This window comes from Hyla sarda, chromosome 3 (genome assembly GCF_029499605.1).
Source record: "Hyla sarda isolate aHylSar1 chromosome 3, aHylSar1.hap1, whole genome shotgun sequence".
Taxonomy (NCBI): Eukaryota; Metazoa; Chordata; class Amphibia; order Anura; family Hylidae; genus Hyla; species Hyla sarda.
The window spans coordinates 390,699,245-390,723,527 of record NC_079191.1 but is presented as its reverse complement, the minus strand read 5'-3'; the positions used below and the strand labels follow the sequence as shown (position 1 = coordinate 390,723,527).

General features: G+C 46.8%; 1 protein-coding gene across 2 annotated transcripts in view; it reads left to right on the top strand.

Moving 5' to 3' along the window:
* LGALSL (galectin like) overlaps nucleotides 1-24,283 on the top strand; it is a 128,332-nt gene that overhangs the window by 47,557 nt on the left and 56,492 nt on the right. The window contains exon 1 of one of the 2 annotated variants that reach the window (XM_056567978.1): nucleotides 22,321-22,760. The exons of the other annotated variant lie outside the window; for it this stretch is intronic. Coding sequence (XP_056423953.1) covers nucleotides 22,728-22,760 — 33 coding nt within the window. The 5' untranslated portion in view covers nucleotides 22,321-22,727. Of the gene's footprint in view, nucleotides 1-22,320; nucleotides 22,761-24,283 lie in introns of those variants that run through there. 2 annotated transcript variants of the gene reach the window in all.

Sequence of the window (24,283 nt, the reverse complement as noted above, 5' to 3'; positions counted from 1 at the left end):
CTTGCTGGGAGTTGTAGTTTTGAAACCTCTGGAGGTCTGCAGGTTGAAGACCACACCGGGTGGAGAGTTCACTCGAGTATAAGCCGAAGGGGGTGTTTTCAGCACGAAAAATCGTGCTGAAAAACTCGGCTTATACTCGAGTATATACGGTATGCGGTTTTCAAACAGGATACAAAACAGTAGTAGCCTGCAATTTTGTGTACGGTAAAAAAAAACCACACAAAACGTACACAACCGGATGCATCTTGATGCATACGTTTTTGCATATGGTTTTCCATACAGTTGTATACGGTTTTCCTATACAAAACAGTATACGGTAACTGTACAGCAAAATCGTGATGTGAAAGCACCCTTACAGGGGTGGAAACAACTGGACCTGGGGCACACCCTCTTCACAAGCCCCATTAAAGGAGTAGTATACTGCAGACCACTGCTCCGTTGTGCCTGGTCTGAAAAAAAAAAGAAAACAAACTTTCCTGCGTACCCCCGGAGCGCCACTACAGCTGATCGGTCCTCCGGTCCGGTCTTCATCCTTCTTCCTGTGCACAGATTGTCACACGGCGCTCAGCCTATCACAGGCCGCAGCGATGTCCCGCCTCCGGATTGGGAATAGTCTGCACTAGACTACTCCTTTAAAAAAAAGGAGTTACAACAAAGCTTCATTTAGATTATATAGCACTGCGGCTCCTATATGCTCATGATGGGTGAAGGTTCTGGAAAAGTGATGGCATATTGCTAAAATGTATCGAAAGAAAAAACCCTCAGAACTATGTCCCAATACAAAGACCCAGAACAAGACCCTAAATAGAATTATTCATTAGACAGGGGGAAGGGGAAATCATTCACAGGGCACCCAGAATAGTAAATCAGAGGCACACGCTTACTATTGTCTGTCATTTAAAGGAACAAAACAAATGTAGAAAGGAAGGGTGGTGGGCATAAACAGTGCCCTATAAAGAAACTGGCCAGGAAGAGGTACGTAGTTGGGACTGAAGATGCAACAAAATAATATTTTATTGTAATTGAAGAACAAAAGTGAAAATCCAGCCTGAGTGTGAATTAAAATCACATCTTCTTTATTTCTTGATATTAAAAATATGTATTTCCAGCAGGAAAAGCTCCTGACGTGTTTCGACTACAAGGGTCATTATCATAGACTACTTAATACCAACACTTACTGTTACTACACTCCAGGGTTTATGAGGGGTAGTAAACGTCTAAATTACCTGGTTTAAAACCCCTAAATGTGGAAGCTCACTACTCGTCAATGGGAGGTAGGGGTGGGCTGGTCATTGGGGATATGTAATTTCCAAACAGTAATTAAATAAGTGTTCTCATGGTATTAAAGGAACACTCTGGTTAACTAAAATGTCTCCCCTATTCAAAACATAGGGGATAAGTGTCCGATCACCCGTGATCTCCTGCATGGCATCCCTGATGTCTGCATAAAAAGAGGTCGACCACGGCAAGAAGCGCTGGCTGACCCCCCCATCCATACATCTCTATGGGAGAGCCTGATATATAGCATTTGTGTGCCTCCGGCTCTTCTATAGAGATGCGTGGAGGGGGAGTGTCGGTCACCGCTTTGTGCCTTGGTCGTCACAGCTCTCTTTATTCAGAGATCAGAGGCGCCATGCAGTACAGGAGACCGGGGGGGGGGGGGGTTCCGAGCTGTCTTACCTTGCGGGATCAAACACTTATCCCCTGTCCTAGTAATCCGGATTACTCTTTTCAGTAGTTTATATGATTATGACTTTTGGTCAAAACATGTCAGGCATTTTTTCTGCTGAATATATGTATTTTTAATATCAACAAATAAAGAAGTGATTTCCCCTTGTGTTCTTCAATGTTATTGTGGACTGAGTCCCCACCCATCCGTCCATGAGAAGGCATACTTTACAGGTGTGCTGGCTCTGTCACACCTTTTGGTGAGAATGTTTTTTATATTTTATTGTAGTTGCGATATACTTTTAGATTTGAAAATATAAAGCCTGTACTATCAAAATAAGGCTATAGGGCTACACGGCAAGGGGGTTGAGAAGGATTGGCCATGAGTGAGATTTCTCTATATTACTGCACAGATTTATTCTTTCTTTGAGAAAGTTGATGTATTTCACAAAATGAATAGATTCTGCTAACCGGACAAATCGAGGCTGCTGCTAACTGGATGAAGAATGGGAGTGCACTGGGTCCTATCATTTTGTGTTTATTGGAATTGCTTTATGTTTTGATTATTTTGGAAAATAAAGTAACCGGCAAAAGATTGCTGCTGTAGCCCAGTGTTTTTACTATTTATACTGGAATATTACAAGGTGGGAACTCATAAGGACACACTTGTTTTAACCATGAAAGTTGTTTGAGCCTGGTTACATTTGTTTGCAATTTATAGAAGGCCCATAGACAATGAATGGAGTGCTGGTCACCGATTCCAAATTCGGAAAGACATTTTGCCTCCAATCTAAGGATTTGTGGTGGTCCCAGCAATCAGACCCTCACCGATCAGCATGTTATTCCCTATCCTGTGGATTTTGGACTTACTGCTAATTTTTTGCTTGGTGTCTTGAGGCCATAAAAGAAAGAGAGGAGTCTGCGTGCATAAAGGTGCCAGGCAGAAAGCGTTCACATGACTGCAGAGAGGACCCCCTCAGCCCTTCGTACAGACAGGACTCTCTGGGCAGTTGTACCCTTTGTGAGCCCTCCATAACCCTCAGGACAGGCACTTGGGATGCTGGAACGTGGGGTCTGGAGGCATTGGTGGTGGTCTGGAGGGATCTGTGGGAGTCCGGAGGCATTGGTAGGGGGATCGGGGGTTTGGAGGCATTGGTAAGGGGGTGGGGGGTCCAGAGGCATTGGTAAGGGGCCTGGGGGCATTGTTGGGTGGTCTGGAGGCATTGTTGGAGGGCCTGGAAGCATTGCTGGAAGGGTCTGGAGGCATTGTTGGGGGCAAGAGGCATTGCTAAAGGGCCTAGAAGCGGGAGGGGGGGGGGGTCTGAAGACATTGTACATCACATCTATACACAACACATTATACAGGAGGAGAGAGAGGACAGTCGACCTCGTTGTACATCACATCTATACACAACACATTATACAGGAGGAGAGAGAGGACATCATGTGTACATCACATCTATACACAACACATTATACAGGAGGAGGGAGAGAGGACATCATGTGTACATCACATCTATACACAACACATTATACAGGAGGAGAGAGAGAGGACATCATGTGTACATCACATCTATACACAACACATTATACAGGAGGAGAGAGAGAGGACATCATGTGTACATCACATCTATACACAACACATTATACAGGAGGAGAGAGAGGACATCATGTGTACATCACATCTATATACAACACATTAAACAGGTACTTCATGTAATAGGTTTGTTTGACTTTTACGATGTTGGAGGGGTAACCTGCCATAATTTTGCGCTGCACGTGTCCAGCAACGCTCCCCTATGCGAAGAATGAAGCACATGGGGATGGACTATGTGTAATGTGAGATAGTTACATGGTTACAGATCTTCATTTTTAGGAGCTATTTTAGCATTTTATAGAATAATTACAAGTTTTTTGTTCAGAAGCCAAAACCGGGCGTAATTATTATTGTCTGATTCTTAAAATATCATTGGGCAAGGGCAGTAAAATATGCAAAGTACGGGTACACGCACAATATTTTTCGCTTCAAGCCTAATAGGAGGCAGGGCTGGATAATGTGGTTCGTAAAAATGGAAAGTCTCGCCATACCTAAGAGAACACTGTGATCTTGATGCTGTATTAACCTGTTCACTGCCGGAGAAGTAAAGCAGGCTTTGCCAGAAACTAGGCGTACTGCTAACCATCCCTGCCTACAGGGCTATGCTAAACACGTCATTATGCGGGCCTGTCGTGGTAAATCATCAGCAGGGTGGGAATGTACGGGAGGGTGTTCTCTACAAACCATTATGTCAGCATCCTTATAGAAAAAACTAAAGCGAGACTAATTTATATGTATGACAGTGTCAAAGAATGTGAGATAAGTGATGAGAGCGAAAAACACCAATGTAAACAAAAAGAATTAGTAAGATACAGCCGGTGTCTTGAGAAGACTGCATTAACCCCTTAGAGACCAGCCAATGTTTGGGCCTCAATGAGCAAGTAGTTTTTCACATTGTTTCATCGTCGCATTCCTTTTTTTTTTTTAAGTTTGCTGCTGACATAGCTGTTGGTTATAATATTTTTGGGCATGTGGGCAAGTTTATTTTTATTGCGTTCACCATCTGGTATATTTGACAGTATAATTTCATTCTCTGCATCCATCCGATTACCGTACTCATAGGATACCGAATTTGTACAGTGTATTTTATGTTTTTTTTTTGCTACTTTTATACAATAAAACACATTTGAGAAAAGTATTTATTTTTGCGTTGCCACATTTCAAAGGCTAACATATGTACTGGGGTGCATACAACTTTTTGATTCTTTTTTTTATTCCATCTTGCAGGGATGAACATTTTTCGTTGTGCAGGAGTAAATAATGTGATCATTTTCCCATCTGAGACATTTATGGCATACCCACAGGACACACAATAAGTCTCACCTCTGGAACCAGCATCTCGCTCTAGAATTAGGGCATTTCAGCCCAATCTGGGGGCTGGGGGTGCCCACAGGCACTAATGGGAGTTCTATAAACAGTGTAGTATCACAAGCTACACTGTTTCCATGCTTCAGTCACCAGACCAAACAGGGCCAAGGGTCCCTATTTCTCATTGGTGGACTGACAACACTCAGGGCCCCTGGACCAAAAAAAGGCAAGGGCCCCTGCTTGGCTCTGCAGCTTGTCAATCTTCTGCCACGCCCCTATTCCACCCAAATCCCACACACACAATAAACAAAAATTTATATATGTAAGAAAAACTTTAATGTAGGTAAATTTCCACGACCAATAATACTGGTATACAATGAGTAAATATATACCACCACACAATAACTGGATAATACCGCCATACTGTACTGAATAAAACCACTATACACAGACCAGTATACTATAAAGGATCTGTATACAATATAAGTGATTATATACAGGACCATATGGCGGTAGATATCAGCTGTACACCGGATGTGTATACCATATGAGTGATTACAGTTACATTTTGGGACTCACAATTACGTCTTTTCTGATCAGCAGCGTCCTCTTTCCTTTTCTTATCTGTCCGGATAAGACCGCCATGTGGATCTCTTAACATCTGCAGGAAAAACATGTCAGACTTTAAATTTTTCCAGCGCCCTCCCCTCCTCTACACAATCTTTCCATCTATAGGCCAACAAACAAGTAATAATGCCCTCCTTGGTGTTCTGCACAGTAAAAGGGCAGGTAGGTAGGTAGTCAGGTAAATAGGTAGGTCGATCAGGAAGCCAGATATGTAGGTAGGTGACAAGCCAGGTAGGTAGAGGGCTAGCTAGGTAGTTAGGCAGCCATGTATGAAGGCCAGGTAAGTACATAGTTAGGTACCTGGGTATGTAGGTAGTTAAATAGCCTGGTATGTAGGTTAGTAGTTAGGCATCCAGGTATAAAGTTGGGTAGCCCCCCCTTCCCCGTAGGTATAGGCAGCAGAGTTAACCCCCCTTCCCTGCAGGTATAGGCAACAGAGTTAACCTCTCCTCTTCCCTGTAGGTATAGACAGCAGAGTTAACCCCTCCCCTTCCCTGTAGGTATAGGCAGCAGAGTTAACCCCCCTTCCCCAATGGTATAGGCAACAGAGATAGCCCCAGCCTTTCCAATAGGTATAGGCAGCAGACTTAACCCCCCCCCCCTTCCCCATAGGTATAGGCAGCAGAGCTAACCTCCCTTCCCAATAGGTATAGGAACAGAGTTAACCCCCCTTTCTCCTTAGGTATAGGCAGCAGAGTCCCCCCTTTCCCTGTAGGTATAGGCACAGTTAAACCATCAATTCCCCATTGGTATAGGCAGAGTTAAACCCCCTTTTCCCCATAGGTATAGGCAGAGTTACCCCCCACCCCTCTTCCCCATAGGCATAGGCAGAGATACCCCCCCACCCCTCTTCCCCATAGGTATAGGCAGAGTTACCCCCCCTCTTCCCTATTGGTATAGGCAGAGTTACCCCCCCTCTTCCCCATAGTAATAGGCAGAGATACCCCCCACCCTCTTCCCCATAGGTATAGGTAGAGTAATCCCCCCTCTTCCCCATAGTAATAGGCAGAGATAACCCCCCACTCTTTCCCATAGGTATAGGTAGAGTAACCCCCCCCCCTCTTCCCCATAGTAATAGGCAGAGTTACCCCCCCCCCTTTCCCCATAGGTATAGGCAGAGTTACCCCCCCCCACCCTTCCCAATAGGTATAGGCAGCAGACTTAACCCTCCTTCCCCATAGGTATAGGCAGCAGAGCTAACCCCCTTCCCAATAGGTATAGGAACAGAGTTAACCCCCCTTTCTCCTTAGGTATAGGCAGCAGAGTCCCCCCCCCCCCCCTCCCCCCTTTCCCCATAGGTATTGGCAGAGTTAAACCCCCAATTCCCCATAGGTATAGGCAGAGTTAAACCCCCTTTTCCCCATAAGTATAGGCAGAGTTACCCCCCCCCCCTTTCTCCATAGGTATAGGCAGAGTTATCCCCCATTCCCCATTAGTATAGGCAGAGTTACCCCCCCCCCCCTCTTCCACATAGGTATAGGCAGAGTTACCCCCCCCCCCCTTTCCCCATAGGTATAGGCAGAGTTACCACCCCCTCTTCCCCATTGGTATAGGCAGAGTTACACCCCCCCCTTTCCAATGGTAATAGGCAGAGACAGTGGCGTTGCTAGGGTTGGTGTCACCCGGTGTGGTAGAAAATGGTGTCACCCCATACCTTCCCCCCCTCAGTAAGTTTTTAGCCTGTTGTGACAGACACCACTGGTGTAGCGCATTGTGAGAAATTCCAGTATAATAATCAGATATACCAGTTGCCACAGAATGGGAAAGTGTTAAAGAAGTTTTCACCATTTAAATATACAGCTCCCAGAATTACTTAAAGGGGTACTCCACTGGAAAAATTTTCTTTTATATCAACTGGTGCCAGAAAGTTAAACAGATTTTTAAATTACTTCTATTTAAAATCTTAATTCTTACAGTACTTATAAGCTGTTGTATTCTCCACAGGAAGTTGTGTAGTTCTTTCCAGTCTGTCCACAGTGCTCTGTCTGTCCATGTTAGGAACTGTCCAGAGCAGGATAGGTTTGCAATGGGGATTTGCTCCTACTATGGACAGTTCTTGACATGGACAGAGATGTCAGCGCAGAGCACTGTGGTCAGACAGAAAATAAATTAAAAAAGAAAATAACTTCCTGTGAATCACTTATACAGCAACTAATAAGTACTGGAAGGATTAAGATTTTTAAGTAGAAGTAATTTATAAATCTGTTTAACTTTGTAGCACCAGTTGATTAAAAAAATTTTTTTCCAGTAGAGTACCCCTTTATGCAGTGGTGAGGTTATGCTGGGAGTTGTAGTTTCACTCATCATAACTGTAGAACTGACAAGCGACTACAGCTCTGATAGGACATAGTGAGGAGAATACACAATAATATCAGTGACTACAGGTGACGTCTTCTCTATAGTGAGGAAAATACACAATGATATCAGTGACTACAGGTGACGTCTTCTCTATAGTCTTTCCTTATCTAATTCAGATGGTACATACCGCCTGGTCCAGCTAAAACTTCTCTCTGCAGAATGTGACGCCCAGACGTCTCCTCACTATGTCAGCGCATTCTCATCCTCTATATGAAAACAAGTATTATTATAAACCTGCCAGACACAGTATCCTCTAAATATAATACTACTATACACTGCACTGTTTGATTATAAACCTACCATACCCACTGAATATAATACTACCACACACTGTACATTCTGAATATAATACCAACACATACTGTACACTCTGAATATAAATCTGCCACATACTGTACCCCTGAATATAATACTGCCACACACTGTACCCTCTGAATATAATACTACCACATACTGTACACTCTGAATATAAATCTGCCACATACGGTACCCTCTGAATATAAATCTGCCACATACTGTACCCTCTGAATATAAATCTGGTGGTGTTGCTAATGGATGATTGGGGTGCTAGTACTGGGGAGGTGTTTCTGGAGGATGATGAGGATGCTACTGGCCATCCCCCCTGGCAGTATCACCCCCATCATCCATCGGCAGGATCATCCTCCTGGCAGGAGCACCCCCATCATCCACCATCAGGATCTGCTGATGGAGGTGCTGCTGCTGGGGGGGTTTGCTGGTGGATGATGAGGGTGCTACTGCCAGGGGGGGAGCATTAGGTAGGCAGCAGTTCCCCCACTTAAGGTAGGTAGCAGTTCCCCCACATCAGGTAGGTAGCAGTTTCCCCACATTAGGTAGCATAGATTTCGAACATTTGGTACCAGTTACCCCACATTAGGTAGTAATTTCCCCACATTAGGTAGCACAGATTCCCCACATTAGGTAGCACAGATTCCACACATTAGGTAGCATAGATTCCACACATTAGGTAGCAGTTTCCCCACATTAGGTAGCACAGATTCCCTACATCAGGTAGCCGTTTACCCACATTATGTAGCAGCCTTCGCACATTAGGTAGACGTTTTCCAACATTAGGTAGCAGTTTCCCTACATTAGGTAGCATAGATTTCCCACATTTGGTAGTAGTTTCCCCCCATTAGGCCGCAGGTTCCCTTGCATGTTCCTCACAATAGGTCAAAGTCTCCCCACATTAGATCGCTGGTTCAAACAACCCCCCCCCCTCCCCCCACAAAGAAAAAAACACACACACACAACACAGAGACACACACACAGATAGAGAGAGAGAGACACACACACACACACACACACACAGTCAGAGAGACACACACTCACAGAGAGAGACACACACACAGTGTCACACACAGTCACACAAAGACAGAGAGTCACACACAGACAGAGAGCCACACACAGACAGCGATAGCGACAGACACACACACACAGAGACACACACTCACAGACACACACACACAGTCACACACACACAGTCACACACAAACAGAGAGAGTGAGACACACACACTCACTCACCCATCCAGCGCAGGGCTCCTTCTCTCCGGGCGCTCTGCGAGTGACGTCACGTCCTCCTGCGCCGGCCCTGCGGAGGGACGTCGGACCGGCGCAACAGAAGACATGGGGGCGCAGGCCGGTTCAATGTGCAGGTGACGGGGGGGGGGGTGCTAGTACGGAGGCGCAACAAGTGAGGGACAGGGTATGCTATTACAGAGACAGCGCAAGTGGGGGCCGGGGGGGGGGGGTGCTGCTAGTACGGAGACAGGCAGCGCAACTGAGGACAGGCGGCGTACCTGGTGTCACCCCATCAGGATGGTGTCACCCGGTGCGGGCCGCACCCCCCGCACCCTGGTCGCAACGCCACTGGGCAGAGATACCCCCTCCTCTTCCCCATAGGTATAGGCAGAGTTACCCACCCCCCCCTCTTCCCCATAGGTATAAGGAGAGTAAACCCACCTCCCCTCTTCCACATAGGTATAGGTAGAGTAACCTCCCACCCTCTTCCCCTTGACGTCATCGGCGCCTGTACCGCGTGCTGCGTGGAGGCGGAGGTCACGTCTCCTCTGTGTAAGCTGCATATGCGGCTCAAACAGAGGGGACACCTTTTCCTGTATGTGCGTGTATTGCACATACCGGAGAAGGCAATGCTGTATGCTGGGGATCTGGGACGAGTGTCCAGGATCCTCAGTAGCGGCGGCGGGCCCTTAACCCCGCCGGGTCCTCAGATGACATCCAATCGGACTGGCCGGTCAGTCCACCCCTTCCGTTAAACAGCCTTTGAAAGCACCCGCTATATGTACCCCCACTCTTTCTGAATAAAGCACTGATAAAAAAGGACCAGTGAGTGCAGCCTATTTCTTTCTACAATTGATATAGATTAGTAAATTACTTCTATTTAAAAATATTAATCCCTCCAGTACTTATCAGCTGCTGTATACTACAGAGAAAGTTCTTTTCTGTTTGAATTTTTTTTTTGTCTGACCACAGTGCTCTCTGCTGACACCTCTGTCCCTATCAGGAACTATCCAGAGTAGGAGCAAATCCTTATAGCAAATCTGTTTTGCTCGAAGCAGTTCCTGACATGCACATGGTTTTCTATGGGAATTTGCTCCTTCTCTGGACAGTTCTTGACATGGACAGAGGTGTCAGCAGAGAGCACTGTGGTCAGACTGAAAAGAACAACTCCACCTCCTCTGTAGTATACAGCAGCTAATAAGTACTGGAAGGATTAAAAATTTTAATAGAAGTAATTTACCAATCTGGTTAACTTTCTGTTTAACTAGTGTTATGTATTTTACTGTGGAATGAGACTGATCCACAGTATAACCTACAGGTACAAATTTACACTTTTTTTTTCACTTGCATAATCCACACTGAAATTTTCAGTGGAAAACCTGAAGGACAACCTTATAGGAAGCTACAATGACTGTCTACGATTGTCTCCTATAGTTTTAAGTCAGGAAAAAAAATATACCAAGTACCATCATATCACAAGACAGGACACAGATGAGGACAAGCCCCTACTGGCAACTACAGTGCATTGTGGATTTTCAGTTTTTAGGGTGCAAATGTGGGTGTTGTGGAATATTACACTGATAATGTATCCTTAGGTTTAAGCAGCAGTCCTCCACAATCTACGGGCAGCCAAGGTTATAAAGAATGAGACACTGAGCTTTGTGATTTATAGTTTTTTATGTCACAGAAAGGATAGCTTTTTAACCTCATATGTCCAGTGGATTTGGAAAGTCTTCAGACCATTTCACATTTTTCACATTTTGTGTTGTTGCAACCTTGTGCTAAAAACAATTAAAGCTGTACTCCGGTGGAAAACTATTTTTTTTAAATCAACTGGTGCCAGAAAGTGCGACAGATTTGTAAATTACTTTTATTAAAAAAAATCTTAATCCTTCCAGTATGCACAAGAGGAAATTGCATAATTCCTTTCTGTCTGACCACAGTGCTCTCTGCTGCCACCTCCGTCCATGTCAGGAACTGTCCAGAGCAGGGGAAAATTCCCATAGAAAACCTATCCTGCTCTGGACAGTTCCTGACATGGACAGAGGTGGCAGCAGAGAGCACTGTGGTAAGGCAGAGAAGAACTATACAACTTCCTGTGTGGTATACAGCAGCTGATAAGTACTGGAAGGATTAAGATTTTTAAATAGAAGTAATTTACAAATGTGTTTAACTTTCTGACACGAGTTGATTTAAAAAAAAAAATGTTTTCCACCATAGTATCAATTTAAAGAGTTCTGAACTCAGTACCCCATAATGAGAATGTGAAAACAGAATGTAAGAAATCTTTTCTAATTCATTAAAAGGAACAACTAAAATATAGCAGTGACAAATGTATTCAGACCCTTTCCTCAGGACTTAGTTGAAGCCTCTTTGGCAGAGATTACAGCCTCCAGTCTTCTTGGGGGTGAGGCCACAAGGTGAACACATCTGGATTTGGGGATTTTCTGCTATTCTTCTCCGTAGCTCCTCTCAAGCTCTGTCAGGTTGGATGAGGACAGTCAGGGAAAGCCAAGTCCGGGCTCTGGCTGGGCCACTCAAGGATATTTACACGGCTGGCTTCTTACATGACAGCGGGCTCAACCAATCACTGGACGAGGCGGAACATCGCTGCGGCCGGTGATAGGCTGACGGCTCTCCGACGTTCACGTCTCCAGGAAGCAGGTCCGGACCGACAGGGGAAGGTGAGTTAAAGTTTATTTTGTTCATCTTTTGCAGCCCGGGCAGACCGTACAGTATAGAGTGTCAGCGCCGGCGGCCCGCAACAAACAGGAGGACCAGGCGGGCAGCGCTTGCGGGTGACGGGAGTAGTATCCCGATGGGGACAGTGCAGCGCTGGGCTGATAATTAATTGGGGGGTGAGAAGCAGAACAGCGCTGGGTTGATAATTCATTCATTCCCGAGGGAGAGGGGCCCAACCGGCATTGCGGTATGGGAAAAATTCATATTGTGCAGCACAAAAATTTCGGTATTCGGTATGAACCGGTATACCGCCCAGCACTAGTGACACTTAGAATACAGGGCAGACCAGAGAATCTTTTTTCTCAGTCTGAGAATCCTTCAGGTGCTTTTTTTGGCAAACTTCAGGAGATTTTTCATGTGTCTCCTTACAGAAGAGAGGCTTCTTTCTTGCCACTCTGCCATTAAAGGGGTACTCCGCTGCTCAGCGTTAGGAACAAACTGTTCCGAACACTGGAGCCGGCAGCTTGTGACGCCATTGCCCTGCCCCCTCATGACATCACGCCCCGCCCCCTCATTGCAAGTCAATGGGAGGGGGCGTACGCCCCCTCCCATAGACTTACATTGAGGGGGCGGGGCATCATGAGGGGACGGGGCTATGACGTCACAAGCTCCCGGCACCGTCTCCAGCGTTCGGAACAGTTTGTCCCAAACGCTGAGCAGCGGAGTACCCCTTTAAGCCCAGATTGGTTGAGGCTGCAGTGATGGTTGATCTTCTGGAAGTTTCTTCAATCTGCACACAGGGAGGGATTTATTATTGGTTTTAATCTCTTCTTTCATTTTAGGTCACAACATATCAAAATGGGAAAAAAGTGAAAGGGTCTGAGAACGTTCCAAATGTATCGTTATTTTAGTATCCGATTCACTTTTCTTGTGTAAAAAGAGAATGAGATAAGAGTAAGACCGTGAGTCCTGATTCCCCACCTACATAGTGATTGACAGCTCTAAGGTTATGTTCACACCACGGAATGGCCACATGGAAAATCTCAGTGCGGACATTCCGGTGACTGCGGGCGTCGGCACAATATGCCATCTCTAGGACCGCACGGGAATGCTCCGTCTAAGGGTGCGTTCACATGCTAGTAACTAGCAGTGGGATTCCTGCTGCGGGAAACCCACTGCGAGTTACGCCATTGGAAACCCGCTGCGAGTTACCATTCTTTTGACTGGATCCGCGGACAGTCCGCAAATCTGACACTATTGCGGACTGTCTGTGGACCCATTTAAATCAATGGTAGCGTAACTCGCAGCAGGATTCCTGCAGCGGAAAACCCACTGCTAGTAATAGCGTGTGAACGCACCCTTATAGACGGCTATAAAGTCCGCAGAAAGAATGAACACGTTCATTCTTTCTGCGAACAAGGAATTCGGAATTTCCGTGCAGAATTCCAAGCGGTATTCTGCACAGAAATTCTGAGATGTTAACATAGCCTAAGATGTATATAAAACAATGCAGAAAGAGCTGTCAATCACACTGTGTGGTTGGGGGAAGCAGGAATCAGAGGCTTTCTCTTATCTAACCTACAATCGTTTCTCCTTTCATACAGATATACTACACCAATCTATAGAAAACTACTGTATAACCCGCAGTGTCCCACCCTACATAACCAATGCTGCCCTTAGTGAAGCATAGGAGACCTGCAGAAACCCCATTAAAGGGGGTATTCCAGGAAAAAACTTTTTTTTTATATCAACTGGCTCCAGAAAGTTAAACAGATTTGTAAATTACTTCTATTAAAAAAATCTTAATCCTTCCAATAATTATCAGCTGCTGAAGTTGAGTTGTTCATTTCTGTCTGGCAACAGTGCTCTCTGCTGACATCTCTGCTTGTCTCGGGAACTGCACAGAGTAGAAGAGGTTTGCTAATGGGGATTTACTTCTACTCTGGACAGTTCCCGAGGCAGGTGTCATCAAAGAGCACTTAGACAGAAAAGAACAACTCAACTTCAGCAGCAAATAAGTACTGAAAGGATTAAGATTTTTTTAATAGAAGTAATTTACAAATCTACAATCAAGAGCAGAGAAACGGAGCAACTCACCACACCGGACCAGATGATTTTTGCAAGTGGTACTTTATTCTTAAAGTCAACCATAGACGACAAGCAGGGAAGAGTGCACGGGAGACACGGGGGGTATCCTCTCGGTGACCGGACCATTTGGCGCCGGAGCGCTTCGTCATACCGGGATAGTTTCACTATCCCGGTCTGACGAAGCGCTTCGGCGCCAAACGGTCCCGTCACTGAGAGGATACCCCCCCCCCCCCCCCCCCCCGTGTCTCCCGTGCACTCTTCCCTGCTTGTCGTCTATGGTTGAAGCTTTAAGAATAAAGTACCACTTGCAAAAATCATCTGGTCCGGTGTGGTGAGTTGCTCCGTTTCTCTGCTCTTGATTGTAGATTTATTATATGGACTTAGTTTGTACGTAGAGCACCACCGAAGTCCCTCCAGCAGTTGCAAGGAAAGACACAGCACAGTTGCGCTATTGCCTATCCTAAGTGTGAACAAGGGTGGTGCCGAGTCTCTATCTACTTAATTTACAAATCTGTTTAACTTTCTGGAGCCAGTCGATTGATATATATATATATATATATATATATATATAGATAGATGCAAATTATAAAATGTTGCAGTATCTTGTAATACCTTTTTTTTATTGGACTAACAGAATTTTGAAGAGAAGCTTTCGGGATTCCTCCCTTTATCAAGTCCAAAGCAAATCTAAGCTCACAAGCAGAAGACACAGGTTACATCTCACAAATATGCAGGGGTTAAGACAATAGATATGGAGAATTCACACTAAGATGGGCCATAAATTGTCCTGTTATAGGAACATAGACTAAGTAGATAAGGATGAGAAAAAGGGGGAGGGAGGGGGCAGCAGGGGAGAGACTGGTAATAAGCAGGACAAAGGGAGATGTAAAAGAGAATACAGTACAGTACAGTACAGGTTATAAGAGAATCCAGTATAGTACAGGTTATAAGAAATTTTGATAATGAGATAAAAGGCTCAAATCCACATTGAGTCCCCTGTTTTTCGAGTCAAAAAACAGTATAATTTTGGCTTCAAATGTTTTTTTCTCTTGTGTGTTTTTGAAGTTCCCTCTCAGTATCGTGATTGTAAGGTCATGTATGGAGTGCCCTGATTGGGTAAAATGGTGTCCAGCTGGGGTGCAGTAGTCATTTTCTTTATGGTGGTTGATGGAATGTCTGTGTAGGTTCATCCTTTCATTAAGTTTCCGGCTGGTTTCACCAATATAGCATCCCATGTCACACTTGGTGCATTGTATCATGTAGACCACATTTGGGGATGTGCAGGAGTATAGTCCCTTAATGTTATATGTCTTGTTGATGTGGGTGGCTTCCATCTTGGTGCAGATATGTTGGCAGAGTTTACAGCGAGGTTTGGTGCAGGGTTTGGTCCTATTCTCTGTGTCTGTTCTTTCTGTAGGTAATTTTCTGCTGACAGCTTTTGTTTTAAATTGTGTGGTTGTCTGAAGGCCAAGATGGGAGGTTCAGGGAAGATTTCTTTTAGCATCTCATCTTCCGCCGATATCGGCTGTAGGTCCTTGATAATTTTTCGTATTTCTTCAAGGGCCGGATTGTATGTGGCTACCAGTGGTACATGTGGTGATGGTCGTATCTCTCTGTATTGTAGCAGGTGTTCCCGTGGTGTTTGAAGGGCTGAGTGTATTTTCCTATTGATTGTCCCAGGTTTGTATCCTTTTTGTTTGAATTTCTCGGACAGTGTTTGTAGGTGCAGGTCTCTGTCATCAGGGTTGGAGCAGATGCGATGGTACCTGGTAGCTTGGCTGCATATTTGTGAGATGTAACCTGTGTCTTCTGCTTGTGAGCTTAGATTTGCTTTAGACTTGATAAAGGGAGGAATCCCGAAAGCTTCTCTACAAAATTCTGTTAGTCCAATAAAAAAAAGGTATCACAAGATACTGCAACATTTTATGATTTGCATCTACATCACTGAACTAATATGGCTACTCAAATTTACTATATATATATATATATATATATATATATATATATATCCTGGATAACCCCTTTAACATAGCATGGGTACCAAATGATCTAATACAGAAAAGTAGAGTACAAGAAGACTTTGTGCTTCTCTTTTGGATTCAATCCCAGTTTTACTGGAAAAAAATAGCTGCCTGTGACAAGTGTATTATGTGAACCCAGTGCCAAAGGGAAAATCTTTTCTGACAATTAGATTAGATCAGTCCAATTTATCACAAAGTTTAAGACTCCTTGAAGATGTAGAAAGCGTTCAATACTTTCTAGGAAGTTTTTCCCCGGTTGTGCAGCGTCTAATGGGTCTAATGGGTCCTGCTAGTGCCTCATATTATCAAGACTTCTTATAACTTAGGGCCTATGCGGCTGTTTCCTTGCTCCTTCTGTCCGCTGTTCGCAGACTATCACTCACTTGTGCCAAACGTGGTTTTATTTCAGCTTATGACGGGCGGACGTACCGGAGATCTAATTACAGAAAGTGGTTGGAAATATTTGTGCAAAATGTACTTAAAAGTGCACAGCTCCCAATAAATCCAGAGCATAATGGCCGCTCCAACAGGAAGAAATCTGCCTATTTTTTTACTTTACTTTTAAACAAAAACTTGGAAGAGTGATAGGAAAACACAAATGTTTGTGTGAACTTGTAACACATGACATCTCATCCTTTTATTTCTATCATTTATCCCTAAATTAAATAATCTGATCAGTACATGTGGGGCAACATATAACGTAAAGCTTAGATAATTTACTGGAATATCTTATGGCTTCCTGCACCTTCTTTAATAAATTTGTCACAGCATCCATCACTGTCATAATCTTTCACACTGACTGAGATGACAGGGCTTTTTCATTGCCTTAGTCTATGTGGTTTGGAGAAGCGACATTCTTTACTTTCTGTCTATGCAAAAAGGAAATATAAGAGATGGGCTTCTTTATTTTAGCTCATGGCACTATGGCTGATGCTTTTACAGGGGTACAATGGCTGTATGTATGAGAGCATTATGGTTGGGGCACTGTCATTGTGATTGGGCATTATAGTTGGCTGTGGTGTGGGGCACTATGGTTGGCTGTGGGGCACTATGATTGGCTGTGGGCACTATGGTTGACTGTGGGGCACTATGGTTGGCTGTGGTGTAGGGCACTATGGTTGGCTGTGGTGTAGGGCACTATGGTTGGCTGTGGGGCACTATGGTTGGCTGTGGGGCACTATGGTTGGCTGTGGGGCACTATGGTTGGCTGTGGGCACTATGGTTGGCTGTGGACACTATGGTTGGCTGTGGGGCACTATGGTTGGCTGTGGGGCACTATGGTTGGCTGTGGGCACTATGGTTGGCTGTGGGGCACTATGGTTGGCTGTGGGGCACTATGGTTGGCTGTGGGGCACTATGGTTGGCTGTGGGCACTATGGTTGGCTGTGGGGCACTATGGTTGGCTGTGGGGCACTATGGTTGGCTGTAGTGTAGGTCACTATGGTTGGCTGTGGGGCACTATGGTTGGCTGTAGTGTAGGTCACTATGGTTGGCTGTGGGGCACTATGGTTAGCTGTGGGCACTATGGTTGGCTGTAGTGTAGGTCACTATGGTTGGCTGTGGGGCACTATGGTTGGCTGTGGGGCACTATGGTTGGCAGTGGGGCACTATGGTTGACTGTGGGGCACTATGGTTGGCTGTGGGGCACTATGGTTGGCTGTGGGCACTATGAATGGTTGTGGGCACTATGGTTGGCTGTGGGGCACTCTGGTTTGCTGTGGGGCACTATGGTTGGCTGTGGGCACTATGGTTGGCTGTGGGGCACTATGGTTGGCTGTGGGGAACTATGGTTGGCTGTGGGGCACTATGGTTGGCTGTGAGGCACTATGGTTGGCTGTGGGGCACTATGGTGGCTGTGGGGCACTATGGTTGGCTGTGGGCACTATGAATGGCTGTGGGGCACTATGGTTGGCTGTGGGCACGATGAATGGCTGTGGGGCACTATGGTTGGCTGTAGGCACTATGAATGGCTGTGGGGCACTATGGTTGGCTGTGGGGCACTATGGTTGGCTGTGGGCACTATGAATGGCTGTGGGGCACTATAGTTGGCTGTGGGCACTATGAATGGCTGTGGAGCACTATGGTTGGCTGTGGGGCACTATGGTTGGCTGTGGGGCACTATGGTTGGCTGTGGGGCACTATGGTTGACTGTGGTGTAGGTCACTATGGTTGGCTGTGGGGCACTATGGTTGGCTGTGGGCACTATGAATGGCTGTGGGGCACTATGGTTGACTGTGGTGTAGGTCACTATGGTTGGCTATGGGGCACTATGAATGGCTGTGGGGCACTATGGTTGGCTGTGGGGCACTATGGTTGGCTGTGGGCACTATGAATGGTTGTGGGCACTATGGTTGGCTATGGGGCACTATGAATGGCTGTGGGGCACTATGGTTGGCTGTGGGGCACTATGGTTGGCTGTGGGGCACTATGGTTGGCTGTGGGGCACTATGGTTGGCTGTGGGGCACTATGGTTGGCTGTAGGTCACTATGGTTGGCTGTGGGGCACTATGGTTGGCTGTGGGCACTATGAATGGTTGTGGGCACTATGGTTGGCTATGGGGCACTATGAATGGCTGTGGGGCACTATGGTTGGCTGTGGGGTACTATGGTTGGCTGTGGGGCACTATGGTTGGCTGTGGGGCACTATGGTTGGCTGTGGGCACGATGAATGGCTGTGGGGCACTATGGTTGGCTGTAGGCACTATGAATGGCTGTGGGGCACTATGGTTGGCTGTGGGGCACTATGGTTGGCTGTGGGCACTATGAATGGCTGTGGGGCACTATGGTTGGCTGTGGGCACTATGAATGGCTGTGGGGCACTATGGTTGGCTGTGGGGCACTATGGTTGGCTGTGGGGCACTATGGTTGACTGTGGTGTAGGTCACTATGGTTGGCTGTGGGGCACTATGGTTGGCTATGGGGCACTATGAATGGCTGTGGGGCACTATGGTTGGCTGTGGGGCACTATGGTTGGCTGTGGGGCACTATGGTTGGCTGTGGGGCACTATGGTTGGCTGTAGGTCACTATGGTTGGCTATGTGGGCACTATGGTTGGCTATGGGGCACTATGGTTGGCTGTGGGGCACTATGGTTGGCTGTGGGGCACTATGGTTGGCTGTGGGGCACTATGGTTGGCTGTAGGTCACTATGGTTGGCTGTGGGGCACTATGGTTGGCTGTGGGCACTATGAATGGTTGTGGGCACTATGGTTGGCTATGGGGCACTATGAATGGCTGTGGGGCACTATGGTTGGCTGTGGGGCACTATGGTTGGCTGTGGGGCACTATGGTTGGCTGTGGGGCACTATGGTTGGCTGTAGGTCACTATGGTTGGCTGTGGGGCACTATGGTTGGCTGTGGGCACTATGAATGGCTGTGGGGCACTATGGTTGGCTGTGGGGCACTATGGTTGGCTGTAGGTCACTATTGTTGGCTGTGGGGCACTATGGTTGGCTGTGGGGCACTATGGTTGGCTGTGGGCACTATGAATGGTTGTGGGCACTATGGTTGGCTATGGGGCACTATGAATGGCTGTGGGGCACTATGGTTGGCTGTGGGGCACTATGGTTGGCTGTGGGGCACTATGGTTGGCTATGGGGCACTATGGTTGGCTGTGGGGCACTATGGTTGGCTGTGGGGCACTATGGTTGGCTATGGGGCACTATGGTTGGCTGTAGGTCACTATGGTTGGCTGTGGGGCACTATGGTTGGCTGTGGGCACTATGAATGGTTGTGGGCACTATGGTTGGCTATGGGGCACTATGAATGGCTGTGGGGCACTATGGTTGGCTGTGGGGCACTATGGTTGGCTGTGGGGCACTATGGTTGGCTGTGGGGCACTATGGTTGGCTGTAGGTCACTATGGTTGGCTGTGGGGCACTATGGTTGGCTGTGGGCACTATGAATGGCTGTGGGGCACTATGGTTGGCTGTGGGGCACTATGGTTGGCTGTAGGTCACTATTGTTGGCTGTGGGGCACTATGGTTGGCTGTGGGGCACTATGGTTGGCTGTGGGCACTATGAATGGCTGTGGGGCACTATGGTTGGCTGTGGGGCACTATGGTTGGCTGTGGGGCACTATGGTTGGCTGTGGGGCACTATGGTTGGCTGTGGGCACTATGAATGGCTGTGGGGCACTATGGTTGGCTGTGGGGCACTATGGTTGGCTGTGGGGCACTATGGTTGGCTGTGGGCACTATGGTTGGCTGTGGGGCACTATGGTTGGCTGTGGGGCACTATGGTTGGCTGTGGGCACTATGAATGGTTGTGGGCACTATGGTTGGCTATGGGGCACTACGAATGGCTGTGGGGCACTATGGTTGGCTGTGGGGCAATATGGTTGGCTGTGGGGCACTATGGTTGGCTGTGGGGCACTATGGTTGGCTGTGGGCACGATGAATGGCTGTGGGGCACTATGGTTGGCTGTAGGCACTATGAATGGCTGTGGGGCACTATGGTTGGCTGTGGGCACTATGAATGGCTGTGGGGCACTATGGTTGGCTGTGGGCACTATGAATGGCTGTGGGGCACTATGGTTGGCTGTGGGCACTATGAATGGCTGTGGGGCACTATGGTTGGCTGTGGGGCACTATGGTTGGCTGTGGGCACTATGGTTGGCTGTGGGGCACTATGGTTGGCTGGGGGCACTATGGTTGGCTGTGGGGCACTATGGTTGGTTGTGGGCACTATGGTTGGCTGTGGGGCACTATGGTTGGCTGTGGGGCACTATGGTTGGCTGTGGGCACTATGGTTGGCTGTGGGGCACTATAGTTGGCTGTGGGGCACTATGGTTGGCAGTGGGGCACTATGGTTGGCTGTGGGCACTATGAATGGTTGTGGGCACTATGGTTGGCTATGGGGCACTATGAATGGCTGTGGGGCACTATGGTTGGCTGTGGGGCAATATGGTTGGCTGTGGGGCACTATGGTTGGCTGTGGGGCACTATGGTTGGCTGTGGGCACGATGAATGGCTGTGGGGCACTATGGTTGGCTGTAGGCACTATGAATGGCTGTGGGGCACTATGGTTGGCTGTGGGCACTATGAATGGCTGTGGGGCACTATGGTTGGCTGTGGGCACTATGAATGGCTGTGGGGCACTATGGTTGGCTGTGGGGCACTATGAATGGCTGTGGGGCACTATGGTTGGCTGTGGGGCACTATGGTTGGCTGTGGGGCACTATGGTTGGCTGTGGGGCACTATGGTTGGCTGTGGGGCACTATGGTTGGCTGTGGGGTACTATGGTTGGCTGTAGGTCACTATGGTTGGCTGTGGGGCACTATGGTTGGCTGTGGGCACTATGAATGGTTGTGGGCACTATGGTTGGCTATGGGGCACTATGAATGGCTGTGGGGCACTATGGTTGGCTGTGGGGCACTATGGTTGGCTGTGGGGCACTATGGTTGGCTGTGGGGCACTATGGTTGGCTGTGGGGCACTATGGTTGGCTGTGGGCACTATGGTTGGCTGTGGGGCACTATGGTTGGCTGTGGGCACTATGGTTGGCTGTGGGGCACTATGGTTGGCTGTGGGGCACTATGGTTGGCTGTGGGGCACTATGGTTGGCTGTGGGGCACTATGGTTGGCTGTGGGGCACTATGGTTGGCTGTGGGGTACTATGGTTGGCTGTAGGTCACTATGGTTGGCTGTGGGGCACTATGGTTGGCTGTGGGCACTATGAATGGTTGTGGGCACTATGGTTGGCTATGGGGCACTATGAATGGCTGTGGGGCACTATGGTTGGCTGTGGGGCACTATGGTTGGCTGTGGGGCACTATGGTTGGCTGTGGGGCACTATGGTTGGCTGTGGGGCACTATGGTTGGCTGTGGGCACTATGGTTGGCTGTGGGGCACTATGGTTGGCTGTGGGCACTATGGTTGGCTGTGGGGCACTATGGTTGGCTGTGGGGCACTATGGTTGGCTGTGGGCACTATGGTTGGCTGTGGGGCACTATGGTTGGCTGTGGGCACTATGGTTGGCTGTGGGGCACTATGGTTGGCTGTGGGCACTATGGTTGGCTGTGGGGCACTATGGTTGGCTGTGGGCACTATGGTTGGCTGTGGGGCACTATGGTTGGCTGTGGGCACTATGGTTGGCTGTGGGGCACTATGGTTGGCTGTGGGGCACTATGGTTGGCTGTGGGGCACTATGGTTGGCTGTGGGGCACTATGGTTGGCTGTGGGGCACTATGGTTGGCTGTGGGGCACTATGGTTGGCTGTGGGCACTATGGTTGGCTGTGGGGCACTATGGTTGGCTGTGGGGCACTATGGTTGGCTGTGGGGCACTATGGTTGGCTGTGGGGCACTATGGTTGGCTGTGGGGCACTATGAATGGCTGTGGGGCACTATGGTTGGCTGTGGGGCACTATGGTTGGCTGTGGGGCACTATGGTTGGCAGTGTTGTGCGGTCAGATGTGATGGGGGTTGGAGTATGGCACAGGCCTGGTAGAGCCTAATGTGGTGCTGGTTCAGGCCAGGCAGTGCCCCCTTCCATACCCATCCTGCAGTTTTGGTTGATGCCAGGGCAGTGATGTACAGGTAGCGGGGATGCCCTCATCCATCCCCCGGGGCCCTCCTCACATGCCCAGCCCGCACACATCGCCTCCTCATAGCTCCACACAGCAGCCGCCACTTGTGCCCCGCACAGCTCCTCCTCCGCCACCACCGCCTCCTCTCCTCAGCTTTTCCAGTCTGCCAGGTCAGCCCCGGCTCCTTCCTTGTGTGTGATCCCGAGCTGAGCCAGGCTCAGTCTGCCCTCCTGCCGCCCTCCTCCTCCTGCCACCGGGCTCCAGCTGATCCTGTCCTCCGCAGCCTGCGCCACTCCACACTGCTCTGCAAGATGGCGGGGTCCCTGGTCGAAAGGGAGACGATGGTAAGGGGCTACTGGGGGGAGAACAGGACGGGGTGTCGGGTCTGGTGCAGGGGGTGGGTCCGGCTGTCACCCTACGGATCGCCTGCACAGAGCACCGACACCTCAGCTGTGACCACCGGAGCCTGAGGAATACAGCTGGGCTACAATGTATATATGTGACAGGTTGTGTATACAGCCACAATGTCATCTATGTATCTATATGTCTACTATGTATCTATTACCTATCTGTTTATTCATTTATCTATTTATCTATATAATATCTAGCTATCTATCTATGTTTTCATTGATCTATTATATATCTATTAATCTATGAACTATTTCATATCTATTATGTGGCTCATTATATATGTATCTATCTCCTATCTATCTCCTATCTATCTATCTATCTCATATATCTATCTATCTATCTCATATCTATCTATCTCATATCTATCTATCTCATATCTATCTATCTCATATCTATCTATCTATCCATCTATCTCATATCTATCTATCTCATATCTATCTATCTATCTATCTGTCTATCATCTATCTATCCCATATCTATCTATTTATCATCTATCTATCTCATATCTATCTAATATATCTCATATCTATCTATCTATCTATATATCTCATATCTATCTAATATATCTCATATCTATCTAATATATCTCATATCTATCTAATCTATCTCATATCTATCTATCTGTCATATCTATCTATCTATCTCATATCTATCTATCTCATATCTATCTATCTCATATCTATCTATCTCATATCTATCTATCTCATATCTAATCTATCTCATATCTATCTATCTCATATCTATCTATCTATCTATCTATCTCATATCTATCTAATCTATCTCATATCTATCTATCTATCATATCTATCTCATATCTATCTATCTCATATCTATCTCATATCTATCTATCTCATTTCTATCTATCTATCCCATATCTATTTATCTATGATTATCTATCTATCTATCTATCTATCTATCTATCTATCTATCTCTTTATAAAAACAAAGTATGAAGCAGAACTACTTGTAAATATTTGGCGGGTGCCAGCGTCCCAAATCTGATCAAGATTTCCATAGATAAACAAAAACAGCTACGCAGCACTCCAAAATTGGTAAAAGGGTGAAAAAATTTTATTTATTTAATCCGTGTTCCAGCAGCAACATTTCAATTCATCAAAAATAATAATTTTCATTCATTTTCCATCTATCTATCTATCTATCTATCTTCTATCTATCTATCTATCTATCTATCTATCTTCTATCTATCTATCTCATATCTATCTATCTCATATCTATCTATCTATCTATCTATCTATCTATCTATCTTCTATCTATCTCATATCTATCTATCTATCTCATATCTATCTAATATCTATCTCATATCTATCTATCTCATATATATCTATCTATCTCATATCTATCTAATATCTATCTCATATCTATCTATCTATCTATCTATCTCATATCTATCTATCTCATATCTATCTAATATCTATCTCATATCTATCTATCTATCT